We start from the raw sequence: 17,868 nt of genomic DNA on the forward strand, positions 1-17,868 counted from the left end.
TGTTAACAGATATTTTTAGTAAAAATCAGGGACAGGTCACGGGCAATAAACAAAAATTCATAGAAGCCCATGTCTTGTCTGTGATTTTACTAAAAGTATCTGTGAAAAGGGGAAGGGAGGGGGTCCATCACCCACAGTGGCTGGGGGCTCTGTGACACCCACACCATCCGCCACAGCTGGGCTGCAGTGGGGAGACCCCCTTGCCGTCTGCTACAGCTGGGCTGCTACAGGGGGTCCCCTCGCTCCCTGGGAGCTCTGGGGGTCCCTGCTTCCCACCAGCTAGGAGCTGCTGGGGGCCTGCTACCAGCAGTGGTTGAGAACTGTGGGACTGCCTGCTGACAGCTCCAGCCCCAGGGAAGAAAATGTCATGGAAGTCTCTGGAAGTCATGGTTTCTGTGACTTCCATGACATAAACATAGCCTTAACTATAGATAATTTCAAGGCTCTTGGTCACATGAACAGGAGACCAAGTTGCAAAGTTCTAAGATGAACAGCAGAACCACCTCAAATCGTTCGTCCTCACAGCGATGCAGCTGCTCCTCATAGGGAGTCTTCTTTGAGCTGACAAATGTGGAGTCTTCAGACCAGGATGGAAACGAGACCCAGGTGTCATTTAACACCTACAACAGAGTCAAAAGACAGTCTATAGTGTCCTATGAGAAATGACCTGTTCCTGAGGACCCGGTAGGACCTCTACAAGGGAAAATATAATGTAGTATATTAACTGTGTTTTTATCAGCAGGTAGCTAGCTAGGTATTTTTGCCAATGATCTGTGCCAGAATTTTAAAATGTCAGCATTCACCATTTCTCAGACATTGTGCATGTGAACAGTTGCACCCAGACATTGTTCAAAAGATTTCTAAGGTGTCCTTTGCTGCTGTTTCATAAAGGAGGAAGAGATGTTTGTCTGTAATAGTCAGCTACTGGTGATAATGGAGACAAAATGCCAGTGCCAAGGAGGCTGGGAGGGTTGCTCTATTAAATCCAACTCCCACTGTCTGCCAAGATGCTCTGACTCAAAATGCTCCTTTATAACAAAAGGCAGCAAGTGCTTCACAAACTGGTAAACTAAGCCTACAGGGTTCACTTCCGCTATCACTAGGGCCCTACCAAATTCATGGTCCATTTTGGTCAATTTCACAGTCATAGATTTTAAAAATTGTAAATTTCATGACTGCAGCTATTTAAATCTGAAATTTCCAAGTGTTCTAATTGTAGGGGTCCTGACCGAAAAAAGGTTGGGTGTGTGTGGGTGGTGTCGCAAGGTTATTGTAGGGAGGGTTTCAATACTGCTACCCTTACTTCTGCTGCCTTCAGAGCTGGGCAGTTGGAGAGCAGCAGCTGCTGGCCAGGATACCAGCTCTGAAGGCAGAGCTGCCACCAGCAGCAGCACAGAAGTAAGGGTGGCATGATATGATACTGAAGCCTTACTTCTCCGCTGCTACTAGCGGGGGCGCTGTCTTCAGAGCTGGGCACCCGGCTAAAAGCCGCCACTCTCTGGCCACCTAGCTCTGACGACAGCACAGACGTAAGGGTGGCAATACCATGACCCCCTGCCTAAAATAACCTTGTGACCCCCTTGCAACTTTCTTTTGGGTCAGGACCCCCAATCTGAGAAAACCGTGATCTACCTCGTGAAATCTGTACAGTATTGGGTAAAAGCACACAAAAGACCAGATTTCATGGTCTGTAGCGCATTTTTCATGGCTGTGAATTTGGTAGGCCCCTACCTATCACTGAACACAGCCAACATTGAATGACCCCATACTAGAATTGTACTTGCTTACACAGGATATTTTTTTAGGCTTTGACTCAAAATTTGCTTTTTGGTGACTCACTGGCCTACTATGCTACAAAATCTGTGTTCATACCTGGTGCTGAAAAACCTGTTTTATGCTGTGAAATAAAACTTCTCACCCTCATTCCTGCTGCCCCTTCTACCTATCATCAAGGACAACGAGTGGGTCCACAAAGTTGTACCAGTTTAATGAAAGGTGTGATTTTATACTGATTTAGTTAAACCAGGGCAACTTTATGTGTGGCATTCTTATCTCCACATAAACCTGATTTATATCAGTTTAGCTCAGATTAGCAAATTTACAGGTGCAACCTCAACGGACATAAGCAGTTTTAAACCAGAGCCTACATACAAAAGTTGCACCAGTTTAAACAAAGTGATTTAAATTAAATTTGTGCAATGTCCATGTTTCAGAGAAGCCCTAAATCATCATAAGAAAGCAGTACGTGGAGGGCACTGACTAGCCTGCTTTGGGAAAGGCTATCATTGCAGACTGGGGATTCAATGATATTAAGCTTGGAGTACCTCCTTGCAAATGGCCGTTCTTCCGCTGCATTTTGGCTGCTGATAGGTTTTTGGAAGAGCCCGGTAACTGGATCCTATGCGTTTGCAGGAAGCATAATCAATTTCCCGAATCATTCCATCCCCAGATCGGTCACTCAGCGGAGAAGCAAATGAAAGCTCTTTCACTCCAAGGAAGGATTTGAACTGTGCAAAGAGTTCTGGGAATTTCCTTAAAAAATGAACAGACATGAGAATAATTATATTTCACATCATCACATTCTGTCTGTTTTGACCATTAAGTATTACTTTCTTCACCACCTCTTATATTTCATACAGACCATGGTCAAAACTAAACTGAAAGCTAGGACTTTCCTGACATAACGCTAAGAACTCCCTCCCCATAATGTTATCTGCTTTAATCAGTCACTCCACTTAAGGCTCTTTTCAACCATCCTCTTGGTGGACGGTTAGAGAGAACTCCCTTCAGAATTCCATCAGTACCACTCCTTAACCTGCTGAAGGAGTCTTTGTTCATTGCTATAAGACTCTCTCCCTTCTCTTGGAGGGCTAACAGCTCAATTGGCCTCCATCAGGTACTACTGCCACTATTCAACTGTTTTATAGCATTGTTCTAAGACTTTATGGACTAAAAGTTGTGTCAGATTTTATTTCTCCTCTCTCTGAATGATTCTAAAATTTTGGCTTTGCTAACTCAGAAGAAACCTTTGACTTCATAAGGTTTTAATGTTGAAGCATGAGAGAAAAAGTGACATACCAAATGTTTAAAAGGTACACCCTACATGTCACTGGAAAGACAAGTTCACTTACCCTAAAAATGGGGTGACTAGTTGGAGAAGCTCTGAGCCTGACACTAGCTCCTGATTAAAGAGTGCAATACAGCGGAGGAAGTTCTCATACACTTCCTGACTCTTCAGTACCCTGCGCACCTGGCAGAGGGAGGGAAAATAAAAACTGTCATATCATTTGTATACTAGCTTTATTTTTATGCTGATATCTTAAAGGGTCTAAGCCTTTTTGCACAGAGCCAATAAATGCATACACTCATCGGAACCTTGGAAGCAGCATACATACAGAAGTGGCCTGTTACAAACAAACAGGATTTACACTACTATGAGGTTCACAATTGCTGAGCAGAGAAAATACACACAAGAAGATACCAGTGTGCGTTTGCCTCAGGTCCTCCCAAAACTCCTCCATTTGTTAAGAAACTGTTACTTAATGGACTCTACTATACCATAGAAGGAGTCATAGAATACCAGTCAATTGCTACCTATCTGACTGAAAGCAAGATCAAGCAACAGGACGGGGCCAGATCACTGACCTTATCGAAGAAAGAAAACTCCTGCAACGTTCCATATTTTCCCACTGTTGCAACTGACAGATCTTTGGTACCTCGCAGTTTCATTTTCTTCTGTTGAAAAGGTTGGATATTTTTACTTCAATGGTTTTGATTCAAATACCAGCAATTTCCATTTTACTGAACTGTAACTACCCCTTGCTCTGAGCCTTTATTCCAAAAAATCACAAACTTGCTTTCCCACATCACACCCTCAGTGGAGGTCTGTATCAATGACCCTGGCAAAAACAAAACAGGTTTGCGTGACAGGTAAATGATAGGGTATAATCCTGCAGGAAACAGCAATTTATTCAAGGGCAGAGGCCCAATTCAGTCCTTCTATCAAGTCCTCATTTTCCTGATACTTAGCACATATATATAACTTTATATTGTATGAAGGGACAATGCACTTGTCCAAAGTTTTCAACTTCCTTTTGTTAAGTATCTTCAACACCATTCCCCCATTATTTATTTAAAAAATAAGGGTTCTTTTACTTTCCCCCTCATGTTTGGCACTAGTCCTTTAAGAGGAAAGAGGACAGTGCACCTATGACTTGTCAACTGACTCCTAATGGGATTTTATGAGAGTGCACATGCGCCATATCAATGGGGAAAATGCCTAAGGACAGATAGAGAGAAGGTAGCTGAGAGCTGCCTGGGAGTCAGGAGACTGAAGGTGGCGTCTGGGCAAAGTTGCATAAAGCAAGAAGCTCTCTGCAGACTCTCCACAGCAAAAGGGTGAAACTGTCAGGAAGCTAGTGGAGGAATGAGCCTGATGATGTTCCTGCACCAGAGAGTGATGGGCACAGAAGACTGGAGAGGGCTGAAGGCAGGGTGCAGCAGAGGGAGATGCCTGCCGCCTCTCTGGGGTCAGGAGTTGAAGCCAGAGAAGGCTGAGGTCAAGGCATGGTGATATCTGGAGTTTTACTGGTGAGGTGAGTGTGGTGAGAGATTCTAGGGATAGGAACGGCCATACTGGGTCAGACCAATGGTCCGTCCAGCCCAGTATTCTGACTTCCAACAGTAGCCAATGCCAGATGCTTCAGAGGGAGCGAACAGGGTAATTATTGAGTGATCCATCTCGCTTATGTTCAGTCGCAGCATCTGCCAGTCAGAGGTTCGGGGGCACCCAAAGCATGGGGTTGTGTCCCTAATCATCTTGGCTAATAGCCATTGATGGACCTATCCTCCATGAATTGAACTAATTCTTTTTTGAACCTATTATACTTCTGTCTTTCACATCCCCTGGCAATGAGTTCCACAGGTTGACTGTGCATTGTGTGAAGTACTTCCTTTTCTTTTAAACCTGCTACCTATTAATTTCATTGTGTGACCCCTAGTTTTTTGTATTACATGAAGGGGTAAATAATATTTCCCTATTCACTTTCTCCGCTCCAGCCTGATTTTATTGACCTCTATCCCATCCTCCACTTAAATTATCTCTCTTCTAAATTGAACAGACTTTTTAATCTATCCTTGTATGGAAGTTGTTCCACACCCCTTACCATTTTTGCTGCCCTTCTCTGTACCATTTCCAATTTCAATACATCTTTTTTGAGATGGGGCAACCAAAACTGCACACAGTATTCAAAGTGTGGGCATACCATATATTTATATAGTGGCATTATGGTATTTCCTATCTTACTATCTATCCCTTTCCTAATGGTTCCTAGCATTATCCTACCTTTTGACCACCACCGCATACTGGGTGATGTTTTCAGAGAACTATCTACAAACGACTCCCGAGATCTCATTCTTGAGTGGTAAAGGTAATCTAGAACCCATCAGTTTGTATGGATAGTTATGATTATTTTGCCCCAGCTGCACTACTTTGCGCTTATCAGCACTAAATTTCAATCAGCCATTTTGTTGTCCAGTTGCCCAGTTTTATAAGATTGCTCTCTAACTCTCTGCAGTTAGCTTTGGACTTAGCTATCTTGAGTAATTTTGTACCATCTGCAAACTTTGTCAGCCCTCTGTTCATCTCTTTTTCCAGATCATTTATGAATATGTTGAACAGCACTGGTCACAGTAAAGATACTTTGGGAACCCCACTATTTACTGCTCTCCGTTATAAAAACTTACAATTTATTTTGATCCTATGTTTCTTATCTTTTAACTGATCCATGAGAGGACCTTCCCTCTTATCCCATGACTGCTTACTATGCTTTAGAGCCTTTGGTGAGGGCCCTTGTCAAAGGCTTTCCGAAAGTCTAAGTACATTATATCAACTGAATTACCCCTGTCCACATGCTTGTTGACACCCTCAAAGAATTCTGATAGATTGGTGAGGCATGATTTCCTGTTACAAAAGCCATGTTGACTCTTCCTCACAATATTGTCTTTATCAGCATGTGATAATTCTGTGCTTCATTTCAACCAATCTGCCTGGTAACTGAAGTTAGGCTTATAAAGCTTTAATTACCTGGACTGTATCTGGAGGGTTTTTTTTTTTTTGTTTTAAATCAGTGTTACATGAGCTATCTTCCAGTCAGCTGGTACAGAGGCTGATTTAAGCAATAGAGTACATACCATAGTTAGTAGTTCTGCAATTTCATATTTGAGTTCCTTCAGAACTCTTCGGTGAATACCATCTGGTCCTGGTGACTTATTACTGTTTAATCTAGCAATTTGTTCCACAACCTTCTCTACTGACACCTCAGTCTGGGAGAGTTCCTCAAGCTTTATCACCTAAAAAGAAAGGCTTAGGTGTGGGAATCTCCCTCACATTCTCTGCAGTGAACACTGGTACAAATAATTTATTTAGTTTCTCCACAATGGCCTTATCTTCCCTGAGTGCTCCTTTAGCACCCTAATTGTCTAGTGGCTCCGACTGGCAGGCTTCCTGCTTCTGATTTACTTAAAAAAAAATTTGCTGTCAGTTTTTTGTATCTTTTGCTAGTTGCTCTTCAAATTCTTTTCTGGTCTGCCTAATTATACTTTTACCCTTGACTTTCCAGAGTTTAACACCTTTCCATTTTCCTCACTAGGATCTGGCTTCTAGTTTTTAAAGAATGGCTTTTTGCTTCTAGCCAACTCTTTTACTCAGTTTTTTACCCATGGTGGCAGTTTTTGGTCCTTTTTTTAAAATGGGCTATGCATTAAGATTGAGCCTTTATTATGGTGTTTTAAAATAACTTCCATTCAGTTTGCAGGCATTTCATGCTTCTGGCTGTTCCTTTTAATTTCCATTTAATTAGCTTCCTCATTTTTGTGTAGTTCCCTTATCTGAAGTTAAATGATGCCATGGTGAGTTTCTTTGGCATTTTATCCCCCTACAAGGATCTTAAATTTAATTACATTGTGATCACTATTACTGAGTGGCTCTGTTGTATTCACCTCTTGAACCAGATCTTGCATTCCATGTAGGATTAACTCAAAAATTGCCTCACCTCTTGTGGGTTCCAGGACTGGCTGCTCCATGAAGCAGTCATTTAATAAGTCTAGAAATTTAATTTCTGTATCCCCTTCCAAGGTGACACATACCCGGTCAATATGAGGACAGCTAAAATAGCCCATTATTATTGCATCTTCTACCTTTGTAAGCCTCTCTAATCCCCCTGGGCACTTCACAGTCACCATCAGCATCCTGGTCAGGTGGCCAGTAATACTCTTATAGTGCAAGCATGGAATTTCTATCCAGAGAGATTCTATGGATCTACTTAATGTACTGTCCGGACTATGGCTGTGGGACTTGTTATGATTTACGTATACAGGACTTTTGTAATTAACCCTGAAAGGGCTACATATACTTAAGAACTATTTCTGGGGACTCTGATGGGAAAACTGAGGCATCCATGGCTGTCATACCATGGCCTGGCACTGGAGGGCACCCAGGTGAGGCTGCCCTATGACATGCTCTTAGCAGAATTTGAAAATTGAGAGCAATTATGTCATATAGCACAGGTTATAGCAATGCCTAAGTATGAAAACAGTACACATTTCTGTTTGCAACACGATACCTTTGCTGGGCTGGGAACAGGACGAAGCAGTAGTGGTCTGGATCGCTTTTTACTATGTTCCAGATTTTTTTCATGATCAATTTTCTGGACACTGTTCATTTCACATGGCCCATTCCCTGTGAACTAAATTAAAGACAATGTTTTCAATTTGCCCTTATTAGTTCCTCAGAAATAGAGAACCTCATTTATCTGAACAGACTAGAGGACATGAGATTTCACTAAGCGAGTTACCTAACTACAAACAACAAATAGTGAGAGCATAGTTCAAATGCTGATAGTCAGTTTTTCTATAACATTTTGCAGTGATGTAGCACCACTACACATATCACATACAAGCACAGCCCGCTGGAATAGTAAGAATTAACCCCTTAAAATGTTTTTAAATTCTAAATGTTAGTTCTTTAATAAGACACTAAGTTATATTCAATTGTTTAACCTCTACATACAGCTACAAGGGTAGTTTGAAAATCTTGAGAAGAACCCTGTGGCAGCATCTTAACTGCATCCTGCAGTGAAAGAGTCATCAGAAGGATCAATAAGATTTGTGCTAGAGCTGTTCAAGGGCCAAATCTTTCTCCACATCTCTGGAATTTCAAAAGTTTTTTTTAATCCCTAAAGTTTTTTCATTCAGTATTAAGGATGTAGTAGGAGTAGAAATTCCAAGAGCAGGAAACAAGGACAACATTCATTTGACTTTCCCAGCCATAGAGGAGATGCTGCAAGAGCAGTCAGATGATGTAATGATGACAGAGAAAGTCACAGGAAAAAGTGGCAGCCCACCAAATAATGGTTTTAATCACATGGATTTCTGTGGACCACCAAAATAACCCCCTCCAATTTAGACATGGCCTATTTGGCATCCAAAGGTAGACTGTTTTCACCCAGTACTCTATCACAAGATACCCCTCAAAGAGGCTCTACTCTCCCCAAGACAGAAGGCTCTCAGCATACTTTTTGGGAGGCAGAGATCTTTTAGCTGTTGTCAATAGCACCACAGAGCAGCAACTTCTAAGAATTTACACATTGCTGCTTATTATCTGTTCCATCTCAGGAGACTGGTTATCTCTACTGTGCTTTGTCAAACTGCTCTGAGAGAAAGGTACACAGACACTCCACCCAATCAACGCGTCTCTCAGTCTCTTCACCCTGATGCACTCTCTCCCAGCCCAGATCTCAGTCCCGCAGGGGCAAATAACTTTATTCTTTAGGGTATTTATTCAGACATGCAGATTATCCAACTAGAACATAAACAGAGTAGACTGTCACAGTGTTCTCTCTCTTTTGCTTTGTACTACCAAAACACATACCAAAGATCTTTTAGCCTCAGGAAGAAACTGTCCAAACTCAGAGAGTAGATCCTCCTGTCCCCTGAAGAGATTTGCTACTTCAGTAAACACTTCTTCCTCTGACATGCCTCGAAAGGGTCGGCCTTTAGTGTTCAGCTGTTCTTTCTGCCAATTTACAGTGAAACATTAAACAAACTATTACAGTAACACTTCAGTTAGCAAGGAAACTGGAACAGACAACCCACTGTATTCAAGAGTCAAATACAGGAAAAAGCTTTAGATAATTATCAGCTGGCCTAGCATTCTTGCAGCAGCACAATATGCTACCACATAGGGTATCCAAGTTTGGCGTTCTTGACCACAGGGCTCAGCAGTCAATTATCAAACTTGTCCTTCCATGGGCATGCAGATCTAATCACTGCAGTCAGTTAGCAGATATAAAGCATTTAAAAATAGAACATTAGTAATGGTAAAAGAAAAATCATCTAGCTTAAAACAAAAAATACTTTCTGTACAGCTTCAATCAGTTGTCTCTCTTTTCAAAACAAAACCTGTAGTAGCACCACCAAACTACTGAGATGACAAGCATTTGACAGACCCTAAGCATTCTCTATCCATATACAAAGCCTATGCTTAAGAGTTTCTCAGTGCTACATTTGTCTGAGAGAGGCTGAAGTTGGGGGAGCTTTATAAATCACAATAAAACAGTACTGCACGAACAAATTTCATTTAACATTGCAGGTTCAAACAGCCACAATACTGACCCATGTTATCTTATTTGCCAGAACTCTACCTGGTAAGTGTGAAGAATTTCTAAAAATGATCTGTAGATTTCAGGATGGTCAAGAAAACGGGTTTTGATCTTATTCACGTAACTTATTGCATTATTGAACTCTACAGAATCAGATTCCAAGGAGATTTGAGATTTATCTTCTTTGTATGGAAGTTGCTGCCGGAAGTCTTCAGAGCAGTCACTGTGGTTGTGAGAATTCTCCTGACAATAATGTAACAATAACCCACCACCCGGATGAGCACTTGGAAGAGGCTCTGATGACACCTAGTGATAGAAGTAATACAAGCTGGTGACTCAAATAAAAAGAGATGTACAACATGTTCATTAAAATTATCACGCACATTTACAAACTGTTCAGTTAGGGAAAGGTTAATTGCACAGTAAAAGATTTAACTGACCCATGAACTTCTTGACCTCTTTTACTAAGACGATCAATTAAAAAACATTAGCCATAGTGCTAAACTCTCACTTCTCTTTCCATTTAAGTCCAACGTTGTTTGTAAAGAGCTCTTCCCATCATACCTATTTGAGAACAGAGCTTCAGACAGATGTTTACAGTACTTGAAAGTCTTAAATGTAATTATTCAGAGGATTTTCACATCTGATGCACCCCACTGTATGAACATTACTGAGACTTCACTTTTGAAGCTTCAACTTTGATCATTTATAACAAAGACCAACATTAACCAGCTAAACTTCAAGACTCTTGTTTTATTTACAGGCACTTATGTTTGAAGGGAAAACAGGTTTGAATTGCACACTGCAGTTTGCTAGCCTTTATCAGGGTGATTGGTAGATATCCCCAACACTTACTTAATTCTCCAGACCGCTTAAAGATTATAGCTCCACACTTTTGGACACTTACAGAGTAAAAGAAATTGTTGTATATACTTGACTGTGTTTGCAAAGACTCATGGGCTGTTATACCAAAACTGAACTACATTTTGGCTATTGACTTGTTTGGTGTAGGAAGTATGTTGAACACACATTCTTTACAGAAAAATAATTACAGTGACATAATAAAAAGGAAGTGTTTAAATATGTGATGTAGCAAGAAACAGAGCTATATTTCCTTACTGTAACAGCCTCTATAAAATAACTCAAAATGAGTCTCAATACCGAGAACATCTCCTTCATATCCAACAAGCCCTATCCTGCCACATCATTTAAAGGCTAAGTCCCTCCTTTCACTAATGGATAAAGGTAAGTTCTGAGAGCGCCTAGTAGCGCAGCTATACCATGACGCTGCACAGCAGACAGTCTGATGTACGTTACTGAGTGTCCAAATGTTCAGGAAAAATTGCCATTTTAAAATAGGCCAATGACCAACCAATGACAGTTGAACTTCGTGCTTGCAGTTTACAGATGTCAATCAGTGGATAGAAACGTAACAGCTCCTAGCAGTCAAGCTCACTGGAATTTGTATTCATAGAATTTGGTTAATTGTAGTGACATGCAGACTCTATGCCACCTCTTGCTTATGATACTGCCTTAAAGCCACTTTTCTAAGCAATTGAGCATTACAAGCAACTTGTTTCAGTCCAATTTTACCTTTGATTTCTTAATAGCTTCTAGGACAGAGGTGGGCAAACAATGGCCCACGGGCCACATCTGGCCTGCAGGACCATCCTGCCCGACCCTTGAGCTCCCATCCAGGGGGGCTAGCCCCTGGCCCCTCCCCTGCTGTCTCCCCGCCCCCACAGCCTCAGCTCACCTTGCAGGGAGTGCGGCTGGCAGTGCATCTGGCTCCGGCCAGGCGGCGCAGTTGCCAGTCCTGCCACTCAGAGGCAATGTAAGAGGGCAGGGAGGGAGTTGGATAAGGGGCAGGCTGTCCCAGGGGGCAATCAGGGAGCAGTTGGATGGGGTGGAGGTTCTGTGGGGGCAGTCAGCAGACATGGGGGTTGGATAGGCGTGGAAGTCCCAGGGGCGGGTATGTGGATAGGAGTCAGGGCAGTCAGGGGACAGGGGTGGTTGGACAGGGGGTGAGGTTCCTGGGGCAGGGGGTCCCGGAAGCGGGTGGTCAGGGGACAAGAAGGGGGCGGGGCTGGATGGTTCAGGGGTTGGAAGCGGGACGGGGTGGATGGGGGCAGGCTGTTTGGGGAGGCACAGCCTTCCCTACCCAGCCCTCTATACAGTTTGACAACCCCGAGGTGGCCCTTGGGCCAAAAAGTTTGCCCACCCGTGTTCTAGAAGCATATGGTTCCTTGGTCCCAGGCTGACCAAAACCACATTAAGAAGCGGTCCATTTGTAGCTGATTCCAAGAGAAACTCAGAATATGTTAAATACAGGAACCATCTCCGATAAGGAGATTCACAGAAAGGGCCTTGTAGATAACCTCTGAAAGCATTTTTTCCAGTTGCAAGTCTCAGTTGTCCACAAACTTTCGCACCACAGGGTAATTTTGTTTCAGGATCAAGTGATCAGAACAGGTTTCCTGTAAGTGTCTAAACATCTGAAGGCATTTTCAGCACAATAAAGCTAAACTTCATCATTAGATTCTCACACACTGTTCTTTGTGTTCTTTTATCAAAGGGTGAATGCCTTCTTAGGTCCAGTTTTCATGAACAATTCTTCCACCAGAGCTAGTCTCATAATCAAGGGATTTTCAAATGTTGTACCTGGACCCGATGGCAACGATCTTGACAAAGGAACACAAAGTACTCAAAATTCAATGACCAAATGTCCATGAAAAACCGACAAGCCACCACTGCTTCTGCTCTTCTGTTTTCATTCTTCCTTCAACAGTAACTAACTCATTAATGCTTGTGACTGTCACTCCATTATCCTCTGGACTTTAGAAAGTAGTGATGCCAAGAACATACAAAACACTCTCTACTAACATTGCTTTATTCTGCAGGAACTGTAGATTTAAAGAAACATGTTCAACAGTAGAGCTCTAAGAAATGTCAAGTTTCTGAGTGACAGATCAAAGAACGTGAGTGCTGAAAGACTAGCAGGTAGCAGAGATCAGAGTTAAAACCAGAGGCTTCTGAACAAAATTCTGAGAAGATTTTTAAGTTTCAAACTCTGCAACTGTGAAAATGGATGCAAAATGGATAATAAGATTGGGACTTCAGCTTGGAAAAGGGATGATTAAGAGGGGATATGATAGAGGTCTATAAAGTCATGACTGTTGTGGAGAAAGTAAATAAGTGTTATTTACTCCTCATAATACAAGACAAGGGGTCACTAAATGAAATTAATAGGCATCAGGTTTAAAACAAACAAAAGAAAATACTTCTTCACACAATGAATAGTCAACCTGTGGAACTCCTTGCTCAGTGATGTTGTGAAGGCCAAGACAACAACAACAACAGGGTTCAAAAAAGAACTAGATAAATTCATAGAGGATAGGAAGGTCCACCAATGGCTATCACCCAGGATGGGCAGAGATGGTGTCCCTAGCCTCTGTTTCCATAATCTGGAAATGGGTGACAGGTGATAGTTGCATCACTGGATGATTACCTGTTCTGTTCATTCTCTCTGGGACATCTGACATTGGCTGCTATCAGAAGACAGGATACTGGGTTAGATGGACCTTTGGTCTGACCCAGTATGGCCATTCTTATGATACAAATGAATGACATGTACAAATTTGTGTTCTGTGCAGGCATCTTAATGGGAATGTGGAAATATGATCTTTTCAAAGATGTTTTTCAAGTTTAAATTCAAGTGTGATTATAAAGATTCACTAAATGTTGTGTGTATACACAGCCAATCACCCATGATTTTTAACTTTCAAATTTGATTGAAGTATTTGGCCTACCGTGGCAACTTGTGTGGGAGCTTCATTTTAGTGCAGACTAAAACTATTAAATGTTTCTTACAGAAATTCTACTCTATTTACATTCTCCTAGCCATTGCCATGGTATCTGAACAACCTGTAAAACATATTTTCAAACTGCAATGAAGGCGAATCAACTCATCTATTATGCAGACCCTGTATGTCACCTGTAGATGCTTGGAGTAATTTAAATTAATCATAATGTATTTTAACATACCTGACTAGCCAGTGGCGACTGTATACTTAACTTCCCGTTCTTTGGAATCTCTATTCTGTAGCCCAAAGGGAGGAAAGCATTGAATCCTACAATGAGGTCGGGATGTTCATGAAACAGCTGAGAAACCCGCCTGATTACACCAGGAGTATCAATGCTAGAACCAAGAACAGGCTGTTAACTCCATGTAAGGCCTTAAGTCACAAAATAGAAGGTAAGATACAGAAAAAGTAAGAACTGCAATAACACTTATTAACCACCAGGGAATTGGATAGACTTAAGCATCAAGATAACACTGACTCCCCTGAAGACAAACTGTCCAGAGTTCTTGTGGCTTCCTAGAGAAGATTTAGTCACAGCAATTATACTGCAGCAGGTTGAATTATTCCAACTCTCTGGGCATCCATGTACCACAGTAAGGATAGTTCCCCTCCCTGAATCTAACCACTGATCAAACAATTTATATATTTTGCAAGGTTAAGGCCAGATGTCAGAAGAAACTCCTTTTCCCATCCTCCCCAGTCTACAGACTGAACTCTCCAAACAAGGCACACATTAGATTCATTAGCCCCAATACCATAGAACACCAATGTCTGACCAAGCCATTATTCTGGACAGTCCATATCACTTTAAAAGATCAACAGAACTAGTAGGCCCAAATGAAGTGAAAGATTCCCAAACATCAGCAAGCTCCTCCCAAAGTGATGGTTCTGCTTATGGGGCCAGATGGAGACTCAAGGATGTGGATTAACTGAAGGGGATGTGCCTGCCTTCATTCCTGGTGTTTTGGGTGTTACAAGTTCTGGCGTCTTCACCCCTTTGTAGGATTTGGGTTCCCTGAGTGAGCTGAGTTATAAGATTTATTGTCTTTCTGGAATTAGGGCCCTGGAAAAATTTGGGATATTGACTCCATCTGGATGAATGGTGTTGGGATCAGTGCTCTAGAAGCAGATTTGGGACCCTCCTGGGGAGGGGATAATGGACCTCTTTATATCTGGAATTTAACTCTTGCATAATCTCATGGAACCCAAGAAGCATATTTCCTGCATGAGCTTGGAAACTGTGATGATCAGATTTTGCTGAAGGTGTGCTGAAAATGGGAACGGAGACAAGGGAATATTGGGGGGTATTTTATGTGGGGATGAGCAATGAGGAGGTTCTTAAAGGTGGGTGCTGGCACTAAGGTCTGGGGTCCAAAAGAGGAGTGCTAGGAGCAGGGGAATATTCTAAGGCAAAATGGAATACCTGAGAGGAAGGGCACTGTAGGAGTGGGTATTGGATGGGGGGGGAGGCGCGGGGAACACTTTACCTCTGGCTCTTGAATTCCTTCATGATCTCCAGGAAACCGTTATAGGTGGCAGGATCACTGCCAAAGCGAATCTTCACCTGGTCCAGGTAGGAGAGTGCATCCTCCACCTGTAGGGAAGTGGGAGTTAGTCAGGGAGCTGGAGTGGAGAGCAGAGCGCAAGGCCACCTAGGGTCTGAGGACCTATCCGCCTGGGGGGACGGGACTAAGGGGGTCACAGGAAGGGGTTGGGGTTCACTCTAGAGGAGGGGTGTCACCCTCGAGGGGGAGGCCCTGGAGCAGGCACTGTAGATTATCCTAGGTGGGAGGAATCAGGGGGTTATCCCAGGTGAGTGCAGTGGGCCTGGGGGTGGGGCAATGGGGGAATTATCCTGGCTGGAAAGGAATGGGAGATTATCCCAGGTGAAGTGCAGGGGGCCCATGGGGTGGGGGGGGGCCCAAGTGGGCACAAGGGATTACCCCGGGGGAAGTGCATGGGGCCCGTGAAGTGGGACAATGGGGGGCCCAAGCGTGCACAGGGGATTATCCCAGGTGGGAGGGGCTTCAGGCTATCCCAGGTGAAGTGCAGGGGGCCCAAGGGGAGAAGTGATGGAGGCCCCGGAGCGGACAGGGGGAATTATCCTGGCTGGGAGGGAATGGGGGGTTATCCCGGGTGAACTGCAGGGGACCCAAGGAGAAAGACGGTGGGGGGCCCAAGCGGGCAGGGCGGATTGTCCCAGGTGGGAGGGGCCAGAGGTTATCCCGGGTGAAGTCCAGGGGGCCCGTGGGGCGGGGCGAAGGGGAGCCCGAGCGGGCACGGGGGATCGTCCCAGGTAGGAGGGCATGGGGGGTTATTCCGGGTGAAGTGCAGGGGATCTGTGGGGCGGGGCGGTGGGGGGCCCGAGCGGGCACAGTGGAATTATCCCGGGTGGGAGGGGCCGGAGATTATCCCGGGTGAAGTGCAGGGGGCCCAAGGGGAGAAGTGATGGGGGACTCGGAGCGGGCAGGGGGATTGTCCCGGGTGGGAGGGAATGGGGGGTTATCCCGGCTGAAGTGCAGGGGGCCCGTGGGGCGGGGCGATGGGGGGCTCGGAGCGGGCACGGGGGTTATCCCGGGGGGTCCACTGAAGGAAGCCGGGGCGGCGCTCGGGGAGGGCCCCGCACTCACATGCACCGGCAGTTTCTCCTGCGCTGCGCCCCCGTCGGCCCGGCCCCCGCCCCATCTGGGGCCACTGCCCCCCCGGCCACCTCCGCCTCCCCCCGCCGCCATGATGGGAATCAGGCACCGGGCAGAAGCACCCGCCCAGAACCACCGCGTCAGCGCGTTCCGAGCGCCTTACGTCACCACGCGCTGCACGGCTCCGCCTGGGCCCGTCGGAATGGGGCGGAACCTAGGGGAGGGACCAGGGCTATCGGGGACGGAGCACGGGTTGGTCGGGACGATTTGTTTTGCTGCACCAACTTCCGGCCTTCTGAAGTAGCTTCCGGTGCTGGCTTTCGCTAGTCCGCGCTGGCGCTCTCAGGTCAGCGGTGGCTTCGGCGGGAGAGCTGGGCTGAGGTACAGCGAGGTTCTGCACTGGGGCAGTGTGGGGACGAGCGCTCATAGACGCTGGTGGGGCTGGGGGACAGCAGGCTCTGTGCCTGAGTTGACGCCATGTCAGTGGTCACTATGGCAACGCTGCCTGTGCAGCATAGTGAGGTGGGAGCCGTGACAGCGCTAGTGTAGACAGGAATATTCCCAAGGGTCCAGCAGAGACCGGAAGCATGAGAGGGAAGATCGTGCGCCTTGCCCTGCCTGGACAGCTGCAGTTGGTGCGGCCCGGGGGCAGGACGTTACCTGGACTATAGCTGCTGAGTGAGCGGTAGAGAGACTTACAGCAGAAGTGGTTGAAAGTGGATGCGAGTTTGCAAGGTGGAATGACTGCAGAAAGGACAGGTCAGGGATGGGCTGCGTACAAGGCCTCATTGCTAAAAGAACAGCACAAGCATGTAGGGACAAAGGGTAAGTTTCACCTCGCACCAAAGCGAATTACACTTTGCAAGGGACATAAAAGGCAACAGTAACAGTTTATTTAAATACAGTAGGAGAAAGATGAAGCCCTTTCACATAAAATGTAAAAGTGTGGAAAGTTTTTTTTAAACTAAGGGCTGGGGGAAAGCTGACAGACGCAGGGGCACGCTGGGTGGAGACATCCCTTAGGGATGAATTTATTAAATGGAGAACTATAGGTCCTAGTGAAGAAGATAGGAAAGAAATTGGTAAAGTACAGGTAGGAGCTAATGGAAAAACAGTCAAACGTAAGAGTTCTGTTTAAATATAATAGATAACGGCAAACATCTGAATATTGACAAAATGTACAAGTTCTTATGTACAAATGCTAGAAGTCTAAATATTAAGACGAGTGGACTAGAGTGCCTGGCATTAAATGAGGCTATTGATACAGTAGCCAGCATGGAAACTTGGTGGAATGAGGATAATCAATGGAGCATGTTAATGCCATTGGGAAAAATATACAGGAATGAGAGAGTAGGTTGTGCTGGTGGTACTCTATGTGAAAGAAAGCATAAAGTCAAATAAAGTAAAAATCTTAAATGAATCAAATAGTATCTTAGCATCTCAATAGTTAGAAATTCCGTGCTTGAACTATAAATGTATAGAAGTTTGAGTATACTACTGACCTCTAAACCAGGGTGGTGACAGCAATTCTGAACTGCTGAGGCAGATTAGAGAGGCTACAAAGGCAGAAAGCGCAACAATAATGGGCGATTTAAACTATTCTCATATTGGCTGGGTATATGTCACATCAGGAAGGGATGCAGAGATAAAATTTCTAGACACATTAAATGACTGCTTTTTGGAGCAACTTGTCCTGGAACCCACATT

The 17,868-nt window shown here is 44.4% G+C and overlaps 1 protein-coding gene across 2 annotated transcripts in view; it reads right to left on the reverse strand.

Annotated features, from left to right (window-relative positions):
• Positions 1–16,254, reverse strand: part of SIN3B (SIN3 transcription regulator family member B) — a 28,675-nt gene extending 12,421 nt beyond the window's left edge. For both annotated transcript variants that reach the window (XR_004374043.2, XM_032782877.2), the window contains exons 1-10: positions 16,153–16,254; positions 15,010–15,116; positions 13,704–13,857; positions 9,702–9,965; positions 8,930–9,073; positions 7,623–7,745; positions 3,646–3,735; positions 3,132–3,250; positions 2,325–2,532; positions 504–620 (exon numbers count right to left, since the gene is read on the reverse strand). Coding sequence is in view for 1 of the 2 variants with exons in the window: in XM_032782877.2 (XP_032638768.1) it covers positions 504–620; positions 2,325–2,532; positions 3,132–3,250; positions 3,646–3,735; positions 7,623–7,745; positions 8,930–9,073; positions 9,702–9,965; positions 13,704–13,857; positions 15,010–15,116; positions 16,153–16,254 (1,428 nt within the window). In the remaining variant the exon portion in view is untranslated. The remainder of the gene's footprint in view (positions 1–503; positions 621–2,324; positions 2,533–3,131; positions 3,251–3,645; positions 3,736–7,622; positions 7,746–8,929; positions 9,074–9,701; positions 9,966–13,703; positions 13,858–15,009; positions 15,117–16,152) is intronic.
• Between the last annotated feature and the right edge of the window lie 1,614 nt (positions 16,255–17,868).

Source organism: Chelonoidis abingdonii, chromosome 11 (genome assembly GCF_003597395.2).
Source record: "Chelonoidis abingdonii isolate Lonesome George chromosome 11, CheloAbing_2.0, whole genome shotgun sequence".
NCBI classification, from domain to species: Eukaryota; Metazoa; Chordata; order Testudines; family Testudinidae; genus Chelonoidis; species Chelonoidis abingdonii.